Source organism: Zootoca vivipara, chromosome 10, assembly GCF_965207765.1.
Source record: "Zootoca vivipara chromosome 10, rZooViv2.hap1.1, whole genome shotgun sequence".
In the NCBI taxonomy this organism is placed as follows: domain Eukaryota; kingdom Metazoa; phylum Chordata; class Lepidosauria; order Squamata; family Lacertidae; genus Zootoca; species Zootoca vivipara.
The window spans coordinates 7,062,112-7,087,051 of record NC_142593.1 but is presented as its reverse complement, the minus strand read 5'-3'; the positions used below and the strand labels follow the sequence as shown (position 1 = coordinate 7,087,051).

Genomic DNA, 24,940 nt, shown 5'->3' with positions numbered 1-24,940 from the left:
AATCTCTCCTAACTACTGAAAATGTAAGGTGCCTATGCTGGTTGGTTGGTTGACTGATTGATTGTAATGTGCCAAGAAAGCTCGGTGTTAATATTTGAAATATTTGAATGGTCTACAGTAAAAGGCAACTTTTACTTCAACAAGATTCATAAAAAGAATTATTCTGCCTTTTCCTTGCAGGTGAATTTGGAATCAAAAAAGTAAACCAGGATAACATAGTGGACTACAATTTAGAAATGAACGAGGCGGAATCTGAAACAGATAAGCAAGCTGCTCTTGTTGACAACCAAAGTAACTTTAATGGTAAGTGCTGCGTTTTCTTTTCCGAAGGTCATGGTTCTCATACATATTCTAGAATACCGGTACCTTAAAACTATTTTGCACAGTGATCAGTCAGATTTTTTTATTAGTTAGTTCAGTGACATTTAAAACAAATATTTTCAAACTGGGTATTTAGCAAACTTTGTCCTGATTTAGCAACATGGGACGTCGTGCTGATAGCTGCCATTATGTTGTGAAAAACCGTCAGTTGAAAATATGTATATTTTGCACAATCAATAGACAGGCATAATGTTGTCTATGTGTAAATATTCTGTGATTAAATATCTAATTAACCAAACTCTATGTGTTTAGGATTTCATAAAATTTCTTCTTTTCAGTCCAGAAACTTGAAGATTCCAACATGCAAAACCACTTATTTAAGCTTGGCGAAGAGCATCAACAGAGGCTGTGAATAATGAGTTGTTGCAGGAAACAACTACAAACACTGAGACAAGGCTTGAAACCTTCAAGGCTTGAAATGTGAAACTGAAGCGGATCAATTTATTTAAATTATTTCTGACCTTATTAACTTGTCTCCTGATGTAATGTTCTTACTATTCCTATGAAGTGTGCCATAAAAACATTTCAGGAGGAAGCCTTTTTTAAAAAAGGAATCTGTACCTGTTCTTCTGGTTCTCCTTGAACTGCGACAAAAAAGCCCCGAAATACAAGTTGTCTAGCTACCAAAACTGGAATTTCTTAAAACTTTAGCTTTAGAAATCCCATTGTTTTCTCTAGCTATCAAAGAAAGACTGTTCTTCCCAATTATTACTGGATTTTGTACTTGTTTTCCATAGCAATTTCCTCCAGAAAGAAGATAGCGATAGGGTTATACACTATAAACCAGTTTTTAAACACTGAAATATTTGCCCATAATAGTAGCCAAGAGCATGATTTATAATCTTTCTGCAACTTGATGAATCTACAAGCCTCATATATTGACTTATTTCGTATGAAGTATCTTAATGCAAAGCAAAGCTCAGTACTTATCACACGAATAGGAAAGAGCATGCTACTGCAGTGGCCTCAGTATAGGTCATAGAAGCTGTTCAAATTCATCCTTGACCGTAGTGGTGACCCTTAAAAATACCAGGCACATAGTAAATGTGGTACAAGTTTGTTGCTCCATAATCTTTTTTCATGCTTATCAGCTAATGGTTATATCCAGTTGGTGCCCTTTCACAAGCACCTTTGAGGCAGGGGGTAGATCCCCCCCCCCAAATCCTATCCCCTCCTTCAGCTATTGAAAATCTCTGGAGAATCCCCTAACCTTCCAGAACTGTCTTGGGGATGCTTGGTGGTAATAAAAAAAATGCCTCCTTTCTTTTGCAATCACCTTCCACTGGTGGCATAAGCACAAGGCTAACCAATTAGATACTCCATTACGTATTTGATTTTGATTACTTCAATTAAACAGCCTAGTCTTTGTGAAATGAAAACCTATTTCGATCAATGGTGGATTAAATTAAAGAATAAAAAACCCCGAATAGCCTGGTTGATGGTGTCTTATTCCAAGTAAAACCCACTTCAAGGGGAAACAAAATGTACAGTGTGTCTAGATTTTAGGTCTCCTACTTAAGCTATGAAAAAGGAAACACGTATTCTACAGAACATTCCATAAAACTAGCTGGCTCTTTATTTGCATAGACATACCCTTACCTTTAATGTTGCCGTTAATACTTCAAACATGTGTAAACAAAAAAATCCCAAACCCCCCAACTGTATTATGCTTCAAAAACCGAAATATGAAAACAGTGCACAGAACATTTACTTAACCAAATAAAAGTGGTCCAAATCATTTCAAGTCTTAAAATTTACAGAAATAACTTGGTATAGGGCAGCCTTTAAAACAAGTGGAGAGGAAGGTGCAACCATGTATGTATAAAGGCTGGCCAAATAATGTCAAGTCCTGAATGCAAACTCTCAGCAATTAAATCCAAAGACATCTATCTAGAATACTCAACCAGTGGCCAGAAATTTCACCCCCTTCTTTTGAAGATTTTACACTCTAAAAGGGTATGCCTTCCAAATTATTGCTTAGCAAAACTCCAATGCAATTTTGCGTGTGCATGAGTTAAGAACATTTCATATGAGGCCTAATACACATCCGCAGAGCCTACCAGTGTTCCTTCAGAGGAGAGTTGTTTTTTAGTCATCAAAATATAACCACTCCCTTACTACAGTGTTCTTTTGAAGTGGGCAAGTGTGTTCTGAAATGCTTACAAATATTCAAAAGCCATTCATAAAAACGATTTATGGGTAAAACCGCAGTAAAACCAAAACATACAATGCTTTAACAATGAAGTTGTTAAAATCAGGTCCAATGGTAAAACATTACACAAACCACTTTAAAACAGCAGTTGTCACTCAGGCTGTGTGGAAGCCAGAATAAAGCTACTCCCAATAGTACTTTTGTCCAAGTGAACTATGTCCCTTTTGAGCACAGTATAAAAGAGCCTACCAAGGCAGCTCTGTTGTACATATTATAGATTGTTTGTTCTCCTAATCCTTTGCCTCAAATAAGCTTCACTACTGGGAAGTATCTGTGAGGGGAGAAGTCAAATTCTGGTGGAACCTAGAAGAAAAAGCATTGAAAGATACTTTAAAGCATGTCCAAATGACTCCTTAATTAAGCATTTTGGATTCCAAGAGTGAGAAAACCCTGAAGATGAACAGCAACAAGGTGAGACAAAGCACCCTTTATCATCTCTTCCAGACATAGTGCTTCTCAATTACAGAACTTATGCAAATATTAGATACACTGCCAAGTGCGCTAGGGATGGATGGGTCAGTCTTTATCCAATTCATGTGCCTTTTGAATACATCCTGATTATGTGCATGCTTTTTCTGAATTTTTTTTTTGTTAGGGTTTGCTTTTGGGGTCTTTAACGTACTTGCTATACAAGGGATGACTTTCTTTCCCCCCATTTCATAGGTGCAAACTGCCTGGAATAACTAAAGCACAGCTCCTGCCACACATTTTGAAAATGGGGTCGAAACTGGCTCTGTGAATAGCAGCATATGATAAACCCACTGAGCTGTCATTTTCAACCATACAATGATCCTGGGAGGCTTTCAGGGACACTGCATGGGGGGGGGGGGGGAAGCCATTCTTTCCTCTATACAAAAGCACTGAAATCAGTCCTCGCCACATCATACAAATACGGCATGAGGATTCCTACAGAGAACTACATTCCAATCTGCACACTAGTCTGGGAAGTGGAGATGGGGTGTGTATGTACGAAACAGGACATGGAGTTCAATGGGGCTCAATTCTCAAGTAAGTTGGTAAAGTGCTGCAGCCCAATCAAGACTTTTAAGGTATTACAACATAGCACAATGTCCTTTAGAATAAATGTATTTTTAAAGATTATACTGTTAAGTTGTTACAGCAACATGCCCCACCAATATAGTTTGGTATCTGCCATTTTAACTGAAACTATGTACCAATTCTCTTGAGTATGCCATTAAAAATATACTATTTAATCATGGCCCACTAGCATGTGACGTATTTGCAATACATCTACCTCTTCTGATAGTCCAATGCTATGTTTCAAAAGCAGTTATATTAACTTAGCAACAATCTGCTTACTTTAGAATCCTTTTTGTGACCGCCTGCCAGCAGCTTCATGACCACAATATTGGGCTTAGCAACTTTAAGAATTCTGTTGACCTAAACAGAAATATTCAAGTTTGATATAGTTCACAGACAGGAAGAAAAGGTACTTTACAATCCATTTGCCAGCTGAAGGGAAACCTAAAAGAGGAATCCCTTTCTGCCATAAACTCAAACAGACTTTAGGTATTTTAGGGCATGCCAGATACATTTGATGCTAATAAGGATATATACTAGCAGAGTTGGCCACACTGAATGTACTTTGCAATCCCCAATACTATTTGCATACTAAGATAATTCCAGTTCTGTAACCGAAGCAATGTTAAATGCTCACCGTTTAAAAAAAAACCCAATCAAGTGCCAGCAATTTATACACCCAATTCTTAGCAATATGTTAGAAAGGATCTCACCTCATGGTCTGGGTTAGGGATATTTTCCAGGATCATTTTAGCTTGCTGGAAGTGTTTGCTAGCAGCCATGTAGAGATCAGAGGACTGAGGTGGAGGACTGTATTTGTTTAGGTCAGACATTTCCTAAATATCAAAAAAACAAGCAACCTTTAAGAATAGCCAAAATCCCCCAGAAAGATCCTTCTTTTGACTGAGGCTACACTTTATGAAGGCACAGAGGTGACAGCACAATGAAGCAAAATAGTTTCTACCCATTTACTCCCTAGTTCTTCCTTGAATAATTTTGTATCTATTAAACAATCTACTGTATTAAATAATTTTAAAAGATTGAATGCTTTGCAACTAATGAACACTTGGGAAATGGCTTTTTATTTCATTTGCTTTGGTTTTAACTATGGCATGTCCCCAAGGTGATGATGTTGTTTAGTCGTGTCCGACTCTTCGTGATCCCATGGACCAGAGCACACCAGGCACTCCTGTCTTCCACTGCCTCCCAGTTTGGTCAGACTCATGTTGGTGGCTTCGAGAACACTGTCCAACCATCTCGTCCTCTGTCTTCCCCTTCTCCTTGTGCCCTCCATCTTTCCCAACATCAGGGTCTTTCCCCAAGGTAGGCAAGCAAATAAAGAAGGAACCTTGGGATGTGCCTTGCTTACTGAACAGAGTATTGCCTGCCTCCATTACAATGGAGGGAAACCCATCAAATTGGTAAAGATCCAAGAGGAAGGGAAAAGAAACTATATAATATACACATGTCCTGTAATATTCTTGTGGCTCACCTTGAACTGCAAATAGTGTACGGGTGGTGGAGTGATGACACTGTTGAAAGGGGCGAACCTGTGCTCGTATCGAACTTGCTCACTATCGAGCTCAAACTTTGGCTTTCTCACTTTGCCATCCATATCAAAAGCAATCATAGTCTTCAGGAGAAACAGGGAAAAGGGAAGAGAAATGCACAGAATGAGAAATCTGCTTATTGCAGTGTATCAGCAACAGAAGTGCTGGTGCACATACGGACACATGTGTCTCCAGAAAGGTGCCAGAGGAAAAATAAATGTAGCTGCAACACAATGAAACGTGACACATATGGTTTCCACTCATTGGTCTCTTGAAAGAGGTGTTACAACTGAAATGTATTTACTAATCTGTCTCACACCTTGGAGACAAATTATGCCAGTATTAAGGAGAGGAACTTCCGATACAAGTTGTATGGAACAAATCTGTGTGCTAGTTATGCTTTGTCATCACAAAACAAAACAAAAAGAATGCCAACATTTCCTTAGGTACTATCTGGGATATAAAATGAATCCCATCTTAACTGAGGACAAACACAGTTTCTTTGGATCATAATCTTTGTTTTTACCAGCACAACACGCTGACTATAGTTCTATCCACACACTAATTCATTTGGAAGTGCTACGGAATGCAGGCAGAACACTGCTCATTCTTAAACTATAGGATCACATGCTCTCTCCCTCCCAGCAGCAGAAATTCCTCTGCCAAGCCCAACTCATAGCTAGCTTTTGAGCTGAAAGAACGGTACTAACTAGTCTGGGATCCAATTTACCCAACAACTGAAATTGTTTCATAGTTAAGCTATGTTTGCACTATTCCTACACATAGCATTACTTAAGAAAACATGCAGTCATTTAGAAGTGTTCAAGTACAGCTTTCTTGCCTTAATTCTGAAAAGTATCCAAATTTCTTTCTTTTTTTTAAGTTAGCTTTACAACCACAATCCACAATACATCACTCACCTTATACATTCCAGCACACATGTTTTGATAGGCTTGGCTCATGGTGATCTCTCTGCTCAGAGGACGAGCTGCAAATTTCATAAACAGAAATATTTTACCGTGTAATGTTGATTTCACCAGAATTAAAAAATCCAGAATGTAAACAACTAAGGCAGTTTTTGCAAGTGACAGACCTCCTATCCTGCAAAACCCAAAATTAACTACAAGATTCATGTTGCCACAACAAATATCATGCTATGACTTCTCAGGGGCAGAAGAACTTGGGGGGGGGATCACTATTGCTGTATAAATAACTGAAATAGGATGATAGATGAATTAGGAGTTTTATTATCCAACAATCAAAGTGAAGTGCCAATGTTTAGCCGATTAGTAAGGTTTCAATCAACGGGGATGTAAGGTGATTAACAGATGGATCCCCCACACACTTTACAAATCTGGCTTGGGGGTGGGGTAGTAGGAGAAATAGGATCTGGCCTACTGGTGAGATCTAGTTCCGTAATCCCTAAACTAGACTACAGAGAATAAAACACTTTATTCAGTGGTTACCAATTTTGGAAAATAACTATAAGTAGTTATATTGAATTTCATCATTCAGTTTCATCATTCAGTCACACATAACAGTCTTATGAATCTACATTTTAAAATGGTCAGTAACAAACATTAGACTCATACTATATGAAGATAAGTGAAATAACTATTGAACAACAACAGCCTTATTTAGATGGCTGAACACAGGAAAAACATCAATTTCAAGTGTTCTAACAGAAACATAAGCTGTGATAAAAACCAGCTTGCAAGACATTTGAAAAGCAGCTATACCTTTTTTCTTTTTCTTGCTTTTTTTATTACTCCGGCCTTTCTGCTGCTCTTCCATTATTCTTTCTTCTGCCATTTGAGAGCTATCAGCACGACTGAGTGTTGACATTAGCCATGCATAGAGAAACTCAGAGAGATACCTACAGCAGAAACAGTACTAAATTTAGGCGAATCTTGGTTACATTTCTGGTATGGCCAAGACCTCATTCTTGAGTAGTTGAGGAGCACCACCATAAATGCTTTAAATACAAAAACAGGTTTTCAGTATAAGCAACATACCAGGCCTCGGTAATATGGTGACAGATTGTTGAAAACTAGTTTTGAATCCACATTGTGATAAACCAGTTCAAAATATTTGCCCTGACGACTGCTTGAAGCCAGAGAATGCTCTTGTCTGTTGCTCTGCCGGTCCAGCTCTCCTCTGCCTCCTGCAGGGGGCAGCAAACCACAGAGCAGGCACAGACCAGGAACTTTCCTCTAGCTATCACGTGACATGCTCAACTCAGCTGAGCAGTTTAAAGATGTCCCTCTGGCTTGCACACAAGCCAGAGAGGTATTGGGGCTTGGCTGGGCAATGTATCTTGGCTGCTTCTTCCTACCCTAAGGAAGAATCTGAAAATGAACGTGCTACTGAGATTGTTGTTTTTATTTCAAACAATCCCGATTATCTGTGGAACAGGGCAATTCAATATATGGCAAAAGAGACTTTCAAAATTTGTCTGGCAGGGGGGAAACCAAGAATTAAGTACAAGCTTTTGACAGATGTGAAAGAAAGAGGTGGATTTTCACTGCCAGATCTTAAAATCTATTATGAGGTGTCCTGTTTTTGCTGGTTAAAGGATTGGATACTTTTGGACAATACAGATGTATTGGATTTAGGACATGACAACAGATTCGGTTGGCAAGCTTATTAGTGGTATGACAAGGTTAAAGTTTATAGAGGCTTCTTAAACAACACTATAAGGAAATCAATTTATGAGGTTTGGAATAGAACGTTGTTAGAATGCAAAACTCCGTGGTGGCTTTCACCAGCTTTTGCGGTAAAGAAGAAAAATATGGGAAGTGATTGGGCTACATATAAAGATTTGCTGATAGAAGTGGAAAATAAATTAAAGCTAAATTATATTGCGCTTCGGCATGTCTCCGTTGGATTAAAGACTGGATGGTGCTAGAAAATAAGGAATTATTGGATTTAGAAGGCTTTAGGAATATTTCAGGATGGCATACATATCTTCTACAGCAGGGGTGGCCACCTCCCAAGAGACTCTGATCTACGGTACTCACAGAGTTAAAAACTGGGAGTGATCTACCCCCTTTTGGGGGGTTCAGGTCAAAGCTGTTGAGTTTTTTTTAAGGAAGGGAAGCCCTTTTTGGGGGGGTTAGGTCAAACTTGTTGAGCTTCTTTTAGGAGGGAGGGAGGCCCATTTTTGTTTAGGGCTTCAGGTCATAGTTCAGCTTTTTTTAGGAAGGAGGAAATTTTTGGGTGAGCTTTTTTTTAGGGGTGCCAGTGATCTAGCAGTGATCTACCACAGACATCAAGTGATCTACTGGTAGATCACAATCTACCTGTTGGACATGCCTGTTCTACAGGAACAGAAAAAAGATTGTAAAGAATTTACAGACCATATAATTAAAAAATCTTTATTCAAAGTATGGGAAGAATATAAGAATATATTAGAACCAAAAACACCGTGGTGGGCCTCCCCGCTAGAAATGACAGCATTGAGAAGCCAATCAAAAGGAGGGAAATGGCTAACATATCAAGAGTTATTAATTAAAGGAGAAGATCAATTTATATTAAAATCATACCATCAAATTCAAAATCACTGTGCAAGCTGGCTCCAATATCACCAGATACAGAGTGTGTTTTAAAAACATAAAGAGATTGGGTTTATAGAAAACAAATCCAAATTGCAAGAATTATTAATAGACAATACAAATAAACCACTAGTGAAGCTATACAAATATCTATTGGAATGGGAGCTGAAAGACGAGGAGGTGAAGAGCACAATGATAAAGTGGGTGCAAGATATAGGAAGACCGATATATATAACCCAATGGGATAAATTATGGATAGAAAGCATGAGATTTACAGCTTGCACAGTGATTAAGGAAAACACGATGAAGCTTGTCTACAGATGGCACCTAACACCAGAGAAATTGGCCAAAATTTATAAAACAAAATCTAATAACTGTTGGAAGTGCCATAAAAAAGTGGGAAGCTATTACCACTGTTGGTGGCAATGTATAAAAATTCACGAGTTTTGGAAAAAAATATATTAAAAAATGAAAAAGATGCTGAAAAGATGATGGAATATGCAGAACTGGCAAAGCTGACAGGGAAGATCCGAAACCAGCACGATGAGTCGTTCCAAAAGGACTGGATTAAATTTATACAATATATGCAAGAACATTGTACACATATGCTTGTAGGTTTGAGTTAAAATATTTTGTAATGTTAATACTGTATGTGGAACTGGTTTACAATTAATAAGGAAAATTTTTATTTAGACAGGAAAGAAGGTAAATAGGTTGTTATGGAAATGCTAAGTTTTAAGTGAATATTTAGGAACACCAGAGAGTGGGATGGGGGGAAGTCGAAGCTCAGACTGAGCAATGTTTTTGGTGATGAGAAAATTATTATTTTTAAAAAAGGTGGGGGAGGAAGAAGCTGATGAGATACATTTCAAACATCATGATACATCAGCATATTGTTGTATTTACCTGACGATATATCAAACCAGATATTGCCCAGCCCTACAACAAGCAGCCTTGCAATTTATGGTACATTCTTGTAAATCTTGTACAGTATAAATAGCAGTTCAAATAATGCACTTATGGTGCACTGCCTATTCTGCTACAGCAGGGATGTCCAACAGGTCGATCGCGATCTACTGGATAATCCTGTGAGGTTTTGGTAGATCTCTGGCTCCCTTTCCTGCCCCGCCCCCTCGCCCTCCATTGTTTTATGATCTCTGGAAGGGAAGACGGAGCTTTCTCTGTGCTGCTGTTTTGATCCATAGTGATATTCTTGTGAGTGACTTTACCCCTTTAATCCCCAAAAGCTTTTTTTAACCCCTAAAAAGGGGGGGGATTTTCTCCTCCCTAAAAAAGCTCAACAACTTTGAGCTGAACCCCTAAAAAACGGGGGTAGATAACTGCCAGTTTTTAATTCTGAAAGTAGATTGGTCTCTTGAGAGTTGGCCACCCCTGTGCTACAGGATGCATCGTTTTTTACTGACAACAATATCTCCTCCTCCCTGCTCCCAAGTAACTTGTTCCTCTTACCAATATATGTAGTAGTATTCGTGCATACTGTAGAGTTCCAGTTCAAACCCACTCAGAAGATACTGTATCATGATGCGAAGGTTATGGTAAAGGACCCAGGTGCCCAAGCATGCCAAGTGTTGCCTTTGGGGTTCTTGTTTCAGCAGCATACTATGAAGTGCTGCATCCACTTTTTCTGCCTAACAAGTTGAAAGAAGTGGTGTTATGCTCAAGTATCACATCTGTCAATTGCCAAACAATATTGACAAGAGTCACGATTTATGCCCACAGTCACATTCCAGATCCAGAGCTGGAAGCTAGATGACAAGAATGTCATATACTTGAAACAGCAAAATTGAAGAAGCGTTCAAAGGAGCAGGTCATGCTCAAAATATTCTAATTTGTATTAAATTAAGCACTCTGTTTCCCAGAGGATGCCACACCCCAGAACTTTGTTTCTTAGACACATTAATTTTTTGTGTAACCTAGACATTTCTTAACCACTATAATCAACATTCCCCCACTGTGGAATGCTTTTCCTTTCACTAATCCCAGTGCATATTCTCTACTTTAATACACCTGTGTACTTTCTTATGCCACATCATTTTAAGGAGATAAAGCACTTGTCAATAAAACATAGTATGGCCATGTGTAAAGAAAAAAATATTTCCCCCCAAAGTTAAAGGTAAATATTCCTGGACAATGAAATCTGGAATAAATTTAAATGCTTTTTGAAACAGCAAGGAAAGTACAACAAAGCAAGCCTGCAAATGGGGTCCTGGAGGCACGAGGAAGGAATAGCAGCAGCAGATAGCTTGGCCATTAGAAACTCTGTCCAAAGTTCTAATGCTGACTGCACAGCTTACACATTAGACAATTACAAAGCAGTGTCCATGATCTTACGTTCTGTACAGTATTGTGTCCGCCTTTGAATTACCTCATCTTGCAAAGTAGCAAATTCCTCAAGAATATGGCCAAGTTTATCTCTCTGACGAGCCCTATTGTGCCCATGAATCTGAATCAAACTACAGAATGGCTGAAAAAAAGAAAGAAAGTCTGGTGAATTTTTAGACTTGTACTTCATTTTCACACCCTAGACTTTATTTGCATTACACATCATAAGGCTGCGTTCCTTAAGTTAACCAGAGATAGGCTGACACTTTGTTGTGCCCATCAGTGCCCAACTTGACCCTTTTGAAATACCGACAAAGGAAACCTGGTTGAGTTCTTGGCTCAATTGCAGTTCTGACTTAAGGCAGTCAGGGTGCTATTTATCTGAGTCTATGTGCTGGTTGGACAATACAGAGCCAAACATTCTGCATATTGCCAAAACAAACAGGTGTAGAAAGATGCCACTCATTTCAAAGACGATGCTTTAGATGCAGCTGGACACACTTGGTACAACTTCTGCACGTGTCTAGCAAAGAAATCACAGGGATAAAAAGTAGGATTTGGCAGACACTTTTTCTTTGATAGGTCTATGACAGACCAAAGACAGTATCAGATGAAGGAGGGCACGTTTGTGTTAGGATTGCTCTTCAGCATGCAGACTATGAAAACCTCTGCTTGGATCTCTCCAAACTTTTTAAAACCTTAACATTCTATCCATCATCGAACAAGGAAGTACTTCTTTGCACAGCGCATAGGCTGTAGCAACAGCCACCAACTTGGAATGTTTAGAAAGGGGACTAGACAATGAATAAGGCCATCAAAGGTCATGGTAGTCATGGACTACGTCTCGGAGCAGAAGCAGCCTGCACCCAAATGCCAATGGCTGGGGAATGCAAGCGAGAGAGTAGTACTGCCCTCCTCATAGGCATCTGGTTGGCCATTGTAGGAACAGAATGATGGACTAGATGAACATTTGGTCCCACAGTCCTCTTTTTACATGAAAATATACCATTTTCATGGGACGCAAGTGGCGCTGTGAGTTAAACCACAGGGCCTAGGGTTTGCCAATCAGAAGGTCGGCGGTTCGAATTGTTCCCATTGCTCGGTCCCAGCTCCTGCCAACCTAGCAGTTCGAAAGCATGTCAAAGTGCAAGTAGATAAATAGGAACCGCTACAGCAGGAAGGTAAATGGCGTTTCCATGTGCTGCTCTGGTTCGCCAGAAGCGGCTTTGTCATGCTGGCCACATGACCCAGAAGCTGTACGCCGGCTCCCTCGGCCGATAACGCGAGATGAGCGCCGCAACCCCAGAGTCGGTCACGCCAGGACCTAATGGTCAGGGGTCCCTTTACCTTTATACCATCTTTTATACTTAATGTGCATAAGTGTTTAAATATTCTGTAATGCCATCAATACTCACCCGAACACAGTGCGTAACAAGGGAGTCAATGTAGTCCTTAGCCTGGTGGTTATTATATAGACAACATCTAGGAGAGACAAAATGGTTGTAAATGAAAATCCTGCAGTGTTGTATGTAAAATCAAGGGGTTGGCTTGCCATCATGAATATGGCTGTGCAATATTGATCTCAGAACCATTCTAAGGGGATGTGTAAACCAAAAGCATTGAAAGCTAGTGAGAGATTGTGTTCATTAATGACTCCATTCTTATGAAGTAGCTGATAGTATAAAAAGCTGCATGATCCTGAGTGGGAAAATAGTCAAAACCTATTTTAGGTTCTAAGTGTTCCTTGCAGATTTACACCTACCATTTTGTGTTCCTCTTTAAAAGTTTGGCATCACATGGGAACAACTGTAGTCATGCTGGACTGCCTGATGAGGAAGATAATATACAGTGGCGTAGCGAGCCGCCGTGACACCCGGGGCAACAAACTGCCATGCACCCGGGGGGGGGGGTGTCGCCGCTACGTAACGATGCATGCGTCGTTATGTGGCGGGGTATCGCCACCCCCGCGCCTCCAGTGCCAAGCTCAAGGGCTTTTTATCTGGAGTTTGGCGCTGGAGGCGCAGCGATATCCCGCCACGTAACGACGCATGCGCAGCATCGCGCTGCGCATGGGTCGTTACATGGCAGGGTATTGTCCCGTCCCCCCGCGCCTCCAAAGCTACGCGCCTCCAACTTCAAACTCCCAAAGCCCACTTGGCGCAGTGGGGGGGGGGTGCCACTTGGCACCCCCACCCCCCCCCCCCGTGACTCCCAAGCCAAGCTTCCAGCCTCCTGGTAAAAAGTCCGCTTAGTGTGGTGCGCCGAGCAGACCGGGAGGCTGGAGGCTTGGCCTGGGAGCCACAGGGGTGGGGGTGCCAAGTGGCACCCCCCCAATGGAACCCAGGGTGAACCGCCCCCATCGCCCCCCATTGCGAAGCCCTTGTAAATATAATCTTCTTTTGGCCTACTTACAGACATTCAAGGAGAGGGAAATGATTGGCCATTATTCACATACCAAGTTACAATGCAGTAGAATGTAGCATCTAAGTCCCATTCTGGTATCACAGCCTGCAAAGAATTGCCTTTTATACACCCCATAGCATGAACAATTTTCATTTATCTGAATCTAGTCAGATGCTGTGTGGTTTTGTTAAATAATGAGATATGAGGTAAACATATTATTATATACAATATAAATTACAATATCAAAACTAGATTTTGTTACTCACTTAGGTGAAAGTACTGGAGGACTGACAAAAGATCGCAGGGCATCCTTCACCATATCTTGCATGAGATGAGTACCAAATACCTTTTTGTTATCCACAAGAAAAGTAGTCTGCAACAAACAGTAAATTTGTTACTTCGCAGTTACTTCACACACCTAAAATGTATTTTCTGTATATGTCATTTTCTACTTGCCTGTAACAATGATCTTGAAAGAACACAAGGTGACTGTTCACTAAATTCACAGAAAAAATCCTAATTTATAAACAGAATGTGAGGAAAATTATGATTAGTATAACACAAAGAATTACACCATAAAGAAATAAAATTCTGCTTTGTGCTGAATATGAGTCTATTAGAAAGGACTCTCGGTCACCCACAATAACCTCCTAAATGCCTATAATTCGATTTGTTTGTCTACTCCTTGACCACTTTGCTGATGTAGATACTATTAAAATGTTGAAAGGAAGAGGGTATTGGTTCTCTAACACATATGGTGGTGAAAGAGTTGGGTGAGTTTTACTATCACCATTTGGTATGGGGAAATTTTTGGCAGATAGAATGAGACGAAAAATAAAAACTTCCCTGAGTTCTGCATTAACTATAGGGTTGTAGCCAGCAGTGGCATGAAGTGGAAGCACTTCTGCCTGTGCAAGACTGGACACCCAGTTTATTGGAGGAAGTGGAAAAGGAGGAAGGGCTTAATTTCCTTCATGAGCACAAATCACCCCACGTATGAGATACAGTGGTACCTCGGTTTGCGAATGCAATCCGTTCCACAGAGGCGTTCGCTCGCTGCAGAACCCGGATGTAAACACTTCCGGGTCTGCGGCGTTCATAAACGGAGGTAGGCGTAAACCGAGGTTCCACTGTAAGCCAACAGGTGCAAGGTCAGCCAAGCCAGTTGCTATGACAATGGCCCAGTGCCAGCATCAGCTCATTGTGTCTGGGGTCTTGTGCTGTCTGTGTCAGAGTCCTAGTGTGTCAGGGTCAGCCATGAGAAGTGAGGTGGAGTCTGTGTTACATCCTGAATTGCTGGAGCAACATAAATACTTTGAACTTGTATATATCTGTATCTGCAAATACCTCAAGGAGCATCTCCACCCCCATAGTTTAGCCCGGACAGTGAGATTCAGCGCCGAGGGCCTTCTGGCGGTTCCCTCACTGCGAGGTTACGGGGAACCAGGCAGAGGGCCTTTTCGGTAGTGGCGCCTGCCCTGTGGAACACCCTCTCATCAGATGTCAAGGAAATAAGCAGCCCTGTTTAGGGACGTTTTTAATATTTAATGCTGTATTGTTTTTAACACTCGATTGGGAGCTGCCCAGAGTGGCTGGGGAACAAATAAATAAATAATAATAATTAGCTGTATGAATATATCAGTGTTCAAAACTATGATTTTGGACTTTAAGCTACTTCTGTATGATGACTGGAACTGAGGGCAACTTCCACTACATGGGCATCTCGCCTCAGATTCCCAACATCGTTGTCACAGACCCTCCCTACATACTGCAGCCACACTCCCTGCACCCCTTGAAAAGCTGCTGCTGAGGGTTGGGGGGGGGGATTTGTATAACAAATATAACAAGGTGGACTGCCATGGGTGGTGGTGGGGAAATCAGCAAAAACCTGTCTTCTGTGAGAAGAAACGCTTCTGTCTGCCTCCACTGAATACACCCGTTTTCACACCAAGGTTCTCTCCCTAGTTTTAATCTAAGTTTTATGTTCTAAGTTTCCTCTACATTTATTCCGTATGTGAAACAACAAGAAGTAAAATCAAAGAAAAAGTATGCAGATATTTGTGCACAAGTCCCAGGAGCTATTCAAGTAACATTCTCTTATGTCCCTATGAACAAAAAGCTAACAGTGTCGATACTTACCAGTATGCAGTGCAAATTAGTTAAATTGACAACTTCACAGACAGTTTTTATTCGGTCTATAAGTTTTGAAAAATAGTTGACCATTTCTTCCCTTTTAATAATTTTTGCGTATCGAGGAAAAGTTGGAGGAAGCAATCTCTGATTAACAAGGGGTTCAAAACCCATCATAATAGGATGATCTATTAAAAAAAAGGCAAATGTTCAATTACTATTCTTAATCCCAACTAAGTGCTGTATCATACATCTTCATCTAGGAGGAAAAATTAGGGTGTGTGTGTGGGGGGGAAACAAGGCATTCAAAATATTAAGCAATTTCTTCTTGTCAATTAAGCAATTTAAAATGACTATTAGAAAAATAATATGCTCAAGGTAATTTAGTCTTGTTAGTGGCATTGTAATTGCTATTATGTATTATGATTATTTGTACTGTTGTATTAAGACAGCTTCTTTTTTTGCAAATTGCTTTGAGCAGTAGCATACCTGCAAAAAACCCAGTATATAAATAAGTGACTATGAATTATGACTGTGCATTTTTCTTCTCAGAAGGGAAACCATTTTATGTGTATTAATATATACTTTACTTTGTGTGGATAAAGCTGTCTCAGAGCTACATGCAACGTGACTGGATTTTGGCCATGAGTTTTTAAGAGGGCCACAGCCCATTATGACTCATCAGTGGGGTGTTCTAAGAAAGAACCTTGTACTGATTCACTAATAAAACACATATTTGTCAAATCGCAGCTAGTGAATTGTTATCAATGAGAGCCAGATGATTGCTTTTTCACAGCATCTATGCAAATTTCTGACTGTATCATGGGATGTCTATGCCATCAAGCATGGTATAGCATCACCCAATAACATTCAGAGGGCAAATGAGGTAAGAGATTGTTGCCAAGTGGCCTATACCCACGAAAGCTCTGCCACGCCCCACCTATGTGCAGGGGGCAAGCATCTGGGGGTGGGGCAGTTTAAAACCTGGTTCAGCAGACAGGGTGTTTGTACCGCAAATCAGTGGTGCGTGAAAAGCCCCTTTCAAATTGCTGAGCAATAGTGCTTTGAAAGGAGCTTCTGAAGAAAAGCAATATGGATTACCTGACATCCTTGGGCCAACAGGTGATTGATTGGGGGGCAGCTCTGCCAATCTGTCACACTTGGCCCACAAGGGTGGGAGATATAACAATCTTACCCACTGGGCTAAAAAGCTTCCATAACCCTGCACTAGAATAACTTCCCTAATGACATGTGAACTAGCTCCTTCTCCTTCTTGAAATAGCTCCAATATCCATTTATTTAGAGTGGCCTTTGGAGATTTACAAGATGGGAAGCTGCCTGAATGATTCTTAATCCACAAAATTTTGCAAACTTTTACATTCTGTGGACAAGAGTTCTGCAGCTATGAACAAGACTGCATTAGCTGAACAACCACATATTATAAAGATTTTCAATAAAAACATCTATGTCTAGAATAACTAGAAGGTAAAGTAATAGATCAACCTAGATGAGCATAGCAACAGGCCACTGAGTGGTTTTATACCTTAACAGAGAACAAAGGCAGAGAACACTTCTGAAGATAATTGCTTACCTCCTTTTGTTGTGTCATTCTGAGCCTGAATGCCATGGTGTAATGAATTGTGGATAGCAGAAAGCAAGTCAGCTGCCTGAGTCATCAACTTCTGAGCTTCTGCAACTGCACTAGTCTTAAAAAGCAATTTAAAAATCTCTGTGAATGACACTAGGTAATAAAATAACACTAGTATTTCAAGAGCAACAGATAAATGTCTACCATATGGTCCAGTCGCAAAGCAACAAAATTATGCAACAAAAATGTTATATATGTTATATAATTGTAAGTTTATCTCTAAAGCTTTGCTTGTTTTATACATGCTGCAATGGATAGCTATGAGCCATGTAACCAGTAGAAAATAATCCTATTGGCTTCATTAGTGTGGCATAAAACGGCTACTGGGACAGATGAAGGGCACATCCTGTCCATCAACCTGCCCCTCGGATGCTCATAAGCAGGACATGAAGACAGCAGCCTCTTGTCCAGCACGACCATTCTTTGGTCCCAGTATCTTTATTCAGCCATAGGAGGCCACTGAAAAGCAAGGTTTCTGCCTTTAAAGCTTGAAGCAGCAACACTCTGTAGCAATCATACCTCTTTTTTGGTAAAAGCTATTAATACAGTCAGTAATACTCGGGTGAACTTCACTCTGCTGAATACTGCAAAGCACTGTTGATGCTATAGTGGGGAAAAATCAATCCAAAAATTAATGATTTCCAAATTTCAAGAAAAATAACGTTTAGACAAAATGCTACAAGCACATTTACTATTCATATATACAAGAGTTTTGCTGGGACTTTACTACTGATAAGATTAAATTATTGCATCTTATGTGATTAATATATATTTAGATACTAGATAATCTGGCACGTAATTCAAGCCCAGTAAAAAAACAAAACAAAAATAAACAACCGTGCGATTGGTCTTTTTGCATAATTCCATGTAGTTTCATGAGAAATATTTTATTTTAGAGCATATTCTAGGTCACTAGAAGTTGCCCAAGTAACCTTTTTACAATCTTTAATAGCATGCAACCATCCTTACTTCAAGTTCTACTTCTGGATCTCTCTCTTCTCCTTGTCGACTTCGAGTGCTCTACAATCACACACATTAGAAACAATTTAATTGGATATTAAGTAAAGGACAAATTTCACTTTTCAGATTTTGCTGATTCTACAGGTGAAACTCGGAAAATTACAATATCGTCGAAAAGTGCATTTATTTCAGTAATGCAACTTAAAAAAGGTGACACCAATGTATATGAGATAGATGCATGACATGCAAAGCAAGATATGTCAAGCCTTTATTTGTTGTAATTGTAATTATTTGTCGTTAGGTGGGTCAATTATAAATGGAATGTAATTAATGAAATGTAATAGCGATGTTTATTTTTGTATCATTGTAGCTATTTGATTTATTACTGTGGAATTTACAACAGAAAGCATTTGTAAAAATTAAAGGAAAAATAAAAAATAATAAGTTGCATTACTGAAATAAATGCACTTTTTGACGATATTCTAATTTTCCGAGTTTCACCTGTATCTATAATTTATAGATCTTTGTTTTATAAACACTGCTTAGAATTTTTTGGATTAAGTAGTTTATAGTGTCTTCCATTACCTATCCCTTCCCAGTAATCTGTTTAGATGAGAGCACTCTATGTCCTTATTCACTAAGACAAGTCATAAGATAAAGATTGGTTCAGAGAACACAATAAGCAAAACAATGGCTTAGATCTGTGCAGCAGCAAAACAAACACGAAGGAGCAAAGCCACCATGATCTCCTTGCCAGATGCTCGTACATGTGAAGTTGGCCTATATTTATAAATACTGCCTGGTGTCAGAACCTAAGACACATTTTGTTATGACAGAATTTATGAAGAGCCACCAGATTTTTACTTCATATTGCAGATCTACTAAGAGTCAGCAACTACAGCTTGAAGTTTGTGATTCTGTGTTTTATATTAGCTGCATTTGATTGTACTCTTTACCATTTTAAGGCTATATTTAGCTTGCATTAACTGTGCTACATCACCTTGACATCACCTTGCCTACAAAGAGACATCACCTTGCCTACAAAGGTCTGTATAGTTAAAGCTATGGTTTTCCCAGTGGTGATGTATGGAAGTGGGAGCTGGGCCATAAAGAAGGTTGATCGCCAAAGAATTGATGCTTTTGAATTATAGTGCTGGAGGAGACTCTTGAGTGTCCCATGGACTGCAAGAAGATCAAACCTATCCATTCTTAAGGAAATCAGCCCTGAGTGCTCACTGGAAGGACAGATTGTGAAGCTGAGGCTCCAATACTTTGGCCACCTCATGAGAAGAGAAGAATCCTTGGAAAAGACCCTGATGTTGGGAAAGATTGAGGGCACTAGGAGAAGGGGACGACAGAGGACGAGATGGTTGGACAGTGTTCTCGAAGCTACGAACATGAGTTTGACCAAACTGTGTGAGGCAGTGCAAGACAGGAGTGCCTGGCGTGCTATGGTCCATGGGGTCAAGAAGAGTCGGACACGACTAAATGACTAAACAACAACAACAACAACTGTGCTACAAATTTCTATATATATAAAAAAATAGGGGGTGGGGAAAGCAAAAGAAATATACCTTAACTCGCCGTTGCATGTCATCCTCAACATCCTTCAACATACCTGGAAAAATGGAATTCAGTTTAGAAGCATAAATGCCACTTGGCAGACTCCTTTGTGTATCTAAGTGAATATTTCCATGCTACATGCAGCAGTCATGCTAACGAAATAGGGGAGGGGTTACCTGTGTCCCTCCAGATGTTGTTGAAGCACAACTTTGATAATTCCCCACTATTAAGAATGATGACCAGAGTTGCAACCCAACAACATCTGGAAGGCCATAGGTTCCTTAGCCCTTAAAATATTAAAATTCAGAACCCTAAATCTATTATTTTGATTTGCCTTCACAAATTTAATGACAGCATTCTTATTCTGAAGGTACTGTATTTCAAATAATCCAAACCAAGATTGGACATAATGGCAAGCTTGGCTTTGATAAGACAAAACATTTGGAGGACCATCTCAATACAGCTAATTTCTTGACCATCTGTGCATAATGACTGAGCATTAGTACTTATGTCAAAGTTCAATGGAGCTCGATGGAACTGGATCCTAGGACTAGAACCTTATCCTTTAAAACCTATGAAGCACAACTTTCTCCCAGAAAAGGGACCGAATTGTTTCAGCTCTTACCTGTAACACGAAGATCTGTCACACTATTCGCCATTTTAAATCCATACGTCATAGACTGAAAATCTTCCTAAAGACAAAAAAGAAAAATTAAGTGCTACAATCAAGGTGTATCTACCAACAACAACAGCTTCCTTCACAACTTTATGCACAAAACACTGAAAATCCGGCTCTAGTTTTAGGTGGAAGCTATGCCTACAGATAATTTCAGAAGATTGCTTAAAAAAATGCAAGATGTGTAAAATGTTAAAATGTTTGCCATTCTTTAAAAGAGGACTTCCGGTTTACCGCCATTGTTGATCGGTGGGGGATTTCTCGGTCTCCGAGGTCCCCAGCGCCACAGGGGGGGGGGGGAAGGCTGCAGGAACACCACAGCCTCCCGGAGAACCCCCGGATTGTGCTTTCCGGGGACGTGGGGCACCCAGCTGAGCTCTTTTTTTGGAGCGCCGTGAGCGGAAAGAGCGGGACGGAGCCGTGGGTCAATTCGCTACCTCTGAGGCGCAAAGCTCCGTGCCGGCGACAAATGAGCGGTGGATACCTCCAATACATAAAATGGACATGTGAGTAATCATCTCTTGGATTCGGACTTCAAAAGAATTTGGCCCTGGGAGGGGAATTTAAAGAGGAAACGGAGGTCGTTCCCCCCCACACCGAGAAAATCACAACGCAGCTACCGAGCCTGCAGCAACAGAGCTGGAACGGGACTCTGATTTTCTTTCAAAATTAAGCTGAAACCCTTCCCTGTGGCAGCGGAGCCAAGGGAAGGTGAATTTATTTTTTGTTGAAATCCGTAAAAGCGTATAAGGTGTATTAATGAGCCCTTTGGTACCCTGGGGACAGGAAACTGGAAACTGATTAACTGCCATTGTGATGACACCAGCCGAGGAAGCTTCCTATTAAGTGAACTATTGAACTTGGAAAAAATAAAGAAATAAAGATTTAATTGGGTGGATGATGTTAGGAGGACTTGGTTTTTTATGATTGTGAAATTGGAAAGAAAGATCGGACTTTAAAATTGGGACAAAGGAATTATATTAGATCACAGATTGAAAGGATCCTGGTGGACAAAAAGGATAAGGCACTGTCTCTGGCACAGCAGCCCAAGCTCCATATTGTAATATGAGAAGATAAAGGACGTGGCCAGTTAAAACATTAAGTCACAAGATGGAAAAGAACTGGTTACAGTGTATCTTGGAACAAGCCCAAGAAGTGCTAGGAAAATTGGAGATATACAGAAGAAATACACAGATCTTTACTGAAACACTACAACAACTTATTCTCAAAGACAATCAGGAGCCACATGCAGAGGTTTTGGAATTTAAAAACATTAAAGTTTTAATAGAGGATGGACAAGAAGAGCGACAAAATGTGGAAACAGTGCAACTAGTGAGAGAAGTTGCACAAAGCATTGACTACAACCAGGATGCTCTAAAAGAAGAAAAAATCCAGGATGCTGATCCCTCAGTGAGAGAGAGGGACCAGGCTCCTGGTAAAATCAACCAAGCAGTGGTAAAGGACCAAGACATGTCCTGGGTCCGAGCCTTCCTAGTGAGAGGAGGGAGGCGAACACCAGGCAAAAGCCAAGACACTTGGGAGGATAAGAAAAGGAAAAGATGGAGGTGGAAGGGGGCTAAGAAATTGGAACAACAGAAGAAGGGGTGGGGAGAGGAGGGTGGGTTGAAGTGGATTAGAGATGGTGTGGGTTGAGAGCGAAGAGGCATTTTGAATGGGACGGATTACATGGTCTGAAATTGGATTGTATGAGGGATTGTCAATTAGGGAATTGCTAACCAGGGGATAGAGGGGGGTAATGGGAATTGTAATGGGTTAGAAATAAGTTTTAGATCGAGTAAGATAGAGTATTTTTAAAGAAAAATAATAGGCTAAAGGAAGTTAGTAGAGTTGGTAAAATATGAAAGATGGTATAATGATATATTAGAATATGGTTTTAATTTGAAAGAGATGTATATTGGAAGTGAAATTTGATTAAAGCTAGCTGGACATTTTTCTTTTTTAAAAAATAAGGGATTAATATAAATGAATTGTAAAGTATAATGATTGTGTGTAAGATGGTCATAATTTGAAAGCTGTGTAAATTGGGATAGTACAAAGGCTAGGAAAGGGAGGGACGGGGAAGTCGAAATTGTGTCATGAAATGAGTTTATATAATGATAGTTTTCTTTTTTATTGTTTTGTTTTTCTGTAATTTTTCTTTTTTGTTTTTCTTTTGCTATTTTGGTGTGTCAGTTTTGTGTTTGTCAGAAAAACCCCAATAAATATATATATATATATTTTAAAAAGTAAAATGTTAAAATCATCATTCTATCAAAGTACTGGGGAACAAAGATAACTATTCTAGGCTGTATATAATTTCCTGGAATAACAATATAGCTGATGTATAGGCAGTCTAGTGTCCTTCCAGATGTTCTGGACTACAGACTCCAACATGGCTAATGATCAGGGATGCTGGGGCTTGTAGTCAATAACATCTGGAAGCCATCATGTTGCCTATCCTTGACATAGTGTTACAAAACACTGCTGCCCAGGAAGCTGTTTAACAAATCAGTTTCCCAATGATAATTTCATTGTTTATTTCTTTTGTAAGCCGCAATGAGATTTAAAAAAACCAATCGAAAGGTATATAATTTTTAATGAAATAAAGAATTATTAAATAAAGAACTAGTTATGAGTTTAAAACCAGAAACTACAATTGGAAGACAGCAGCAAACTAAAAAAAAAGTTGTACAAGGCAAGTTGTATTTACTAATAATGGGCAGGAGAAATCGTCAGCTGAACAATGACTTACCTCTTCAAATACTGCAGCTTTGTTCACTTTTTCTCTAGCAATATCACAGATTTTGAGGATCCCAAGAGCAAATGCCTTCATGGCAGGATCTTCTATAAAGTCTGGATTATGAATATAAAGGCAAGTGAATACCGTCTGTGCCAAAGAATGGCCTTCCAACCAAGTTATCTGAAAAAGAAATCAAGCTTACAGAATGAAAAGGGCAGGGGACCAATTCTGTTACTCAATTCATATTTTTTCTACTAAAGAGTAACTAAATATTTAACTTCAATTCCACGATCCAAAAGAGGTGGGAAAATGTTGATTTGAATATTACCTACTCCATTCTACAGACCGCGTGAAAAAAAACAAAGATGCTCTGATTCACGTCATTAATGTGTCTTACATCCGTTATACTTCAGTGAACAAATATTGGGCACCAAATAGGTTCTATAAAGTAGTAAGGCTCATGGACGCAATCTGGAATCCTAGGCAGAGTAGAGAGTAGAAACTTCATGCACAAATGAACTTTGAGTGGCAACTTAAGAGGTGCCACCAAGCAAATGGCATTAATTCTTAAGGACTTCAGGCCCACTAACCTTCCAACTTGCTCTACCCCATTTTCACCAGGTATAAAACGCCGCAATAAGCTGGGCCTTAAAACGGAAGCCCCGTCAGAACCACTATCAGAAAACTGCAATCCAAAGGAAGTCAGGTACAATGACCTTCCACTTGCTCTTTCACATACCGGTATGCTCGAGGTATAAAACAGCACACTAAGCTTGGCCCAACAACGGAAGCCCTACCAAGTCCTACAGGAAAGCATCTAGACATCAGTCAGGATCTGTGTAGGGGATGTTTCTTCACGAGTAATGCAGCTGCGAGATTGTTACTAATCTTATCAAGGCACTTGTATGTAGGAGGCTGTGGCCTGGCAGACAGACCAGGGCCAAATAGGTCAGATCTCCAAACACAGCCTTATTTATTACAAGAGCACCAGTAAGGGTTGTAATCTACCTGGCTTGGAATTCACCTTCCCTCCATAGGATGCACTAGCATAGTGGGTGATGCATGGCTGGTTTTCCTGAATTTTACCCAATGTTAGTTTACATTTATAAATTTATTTTTGCAAAGGAAACAAAATCTGGGAGGATGAAATGTAATACTGTACATTTTTCATTTTTCAGAAGTTTGATTATCCAAACTGAGCCATGTTTTAAAAATTATTTGTTTGGAGGAAATATACCATAACTCTAATCTGGACCCTAATTCAAAGTGCACTCCTATACATGTTTAATCCTACCCACATAAATAGAAATCTAGTAGTTGTGTTTAGAACTGCATCTTCAGAAACTCTGTAGAGTTAAAATTGATAAGCTGTTCTAACTAGTAACTTGACTGGGAACTTCTATCAAAACACTCCTTGAGTACTGTTACTCATACTAATCAAACATAAAAACATAATATTCTTACCAAGCAGCAAAAACAAGTGTCCATGATCCCTATCAACTCAGGTAATGATAAATCTTTAATTTTAATGGTACCATCCTTAAAGAGAGAGAGAGAGCACACATGAATTTCCATCATTGGCAAATTAAATTTCATCAGTCTACCCAAAAAACACCTGTATGGGGGCACGGAGGCAAAAGTGATGTGCACAAATTGGAAGTTAGACTCTAGAAGCAGTGTGCAGCTTTCTGCTGAGTTTGTAGTGCTGTGTGATGGAACAAGAGTAATGTATGTAACTC

At 39.8% G+C, this 24,940-nt stretch overlaps 2 protein-coding genes across 7 annotated transcripts in view; one reads left to right on the top strand and one right to left on the bottom strand.

The window, feature by feature from the left end:
- The window catches only part of GOLM1 (golgi membrane protein 1), a 28,118-nt gene extending 26,303 nt beyond the window's left edge, over positions 1-1,815 (top strand). For all 4 annotated transcript variants that reach the window (XM_035100158.3, XM_035100159.3, XM_088653045.1 and 1 more), the window contains exons 9-10: positions 181-303; positions 660-1,815. In XM_035100158.3, coding sequence (XP_034956049.2) covers positions 181-303; positions 660-733 — 197 coding nt within the window. In that variant the 3' untranslated portion in view covers positions 734-1,815. The remainder of the gene's footprint in view (positions 1-180; positions 304-659) is intronic.
- The window catches only part of NAA35 (N-alpha-acetyltransferase 35, NatC auxiliary subunit), a 28,139-nt gene continuing 4,222 nt past the window's right edge, over positions 1,024-24,940 (bottom strand). For all 3 annotated transcript variants that reach the window (XM_035100156.3, XM_035100155.3, XM_035100157.3), the window contains exons 5-23: positions 24,666-24,740; positions 23,214-23,381; positions 20,411-20,477; positions 19,797-19,840; positions 18,232-18,282; positions 17,782-17,865; positions 17,206-17,320; positions 15,624-15,802; positions 13,941-14,000; positions 13,751-13,857; positions 12,497-12,563; positions 11,125-11,223; positions 10,209-10,387; positions 6,924-7,060; positions 6,105-6,172; positions 5,127-5,267; positions 4,348-4,470; positions 3,914-3,994; positions 1,024-2,896 (exon numbers count right to left, since the gene is read on the bottom strand). In XM_035100156.3, the coding sequence (XP_034956047.1) occupies positions 2,837-2,896; positions 3,914-3,994; positions 4,348-4,470; positions 5,127-5,267; positions 6,105-6,172; positions 6,924-7,060; positions 10,209-10,387; positions 11,125-11,223; positions 12,497-12,563; positions 13,751-13,857; positions 13,941-14,000; positions 15,624-15,802; positions 17,206-17,320; positions 17,782-17,865; positions 18,232-18,282; positions 19,797-19,840; positions 20,411-20,477; positions 23,214-23,381; positions 24,666-24,740 (1,905 nt within the window). In that variant the 3' untranslated portion in view covers positions 1,024-2,836. The remainder of the gene's footprint in view (positions 2,897-3,913; positions 3,995-4,347; positions 4,471-5,126; positions 5,268-6,104; positions 6,173-6,923; positions 7,061-10,208; positions 10,388-11,124; positions 11,224-12,496; positions 12,564-13,750; positions 13,858-13,940; positions 14,001-15,623; positions 15,803-17,205; positions 17,321-17,781; positions 17,866-18,231; positions 18,283-19,796; positions 19,841-20,410; positions 20,478-23,213; positions 23,382-24,665; positions 24,741-24,940) is intronic.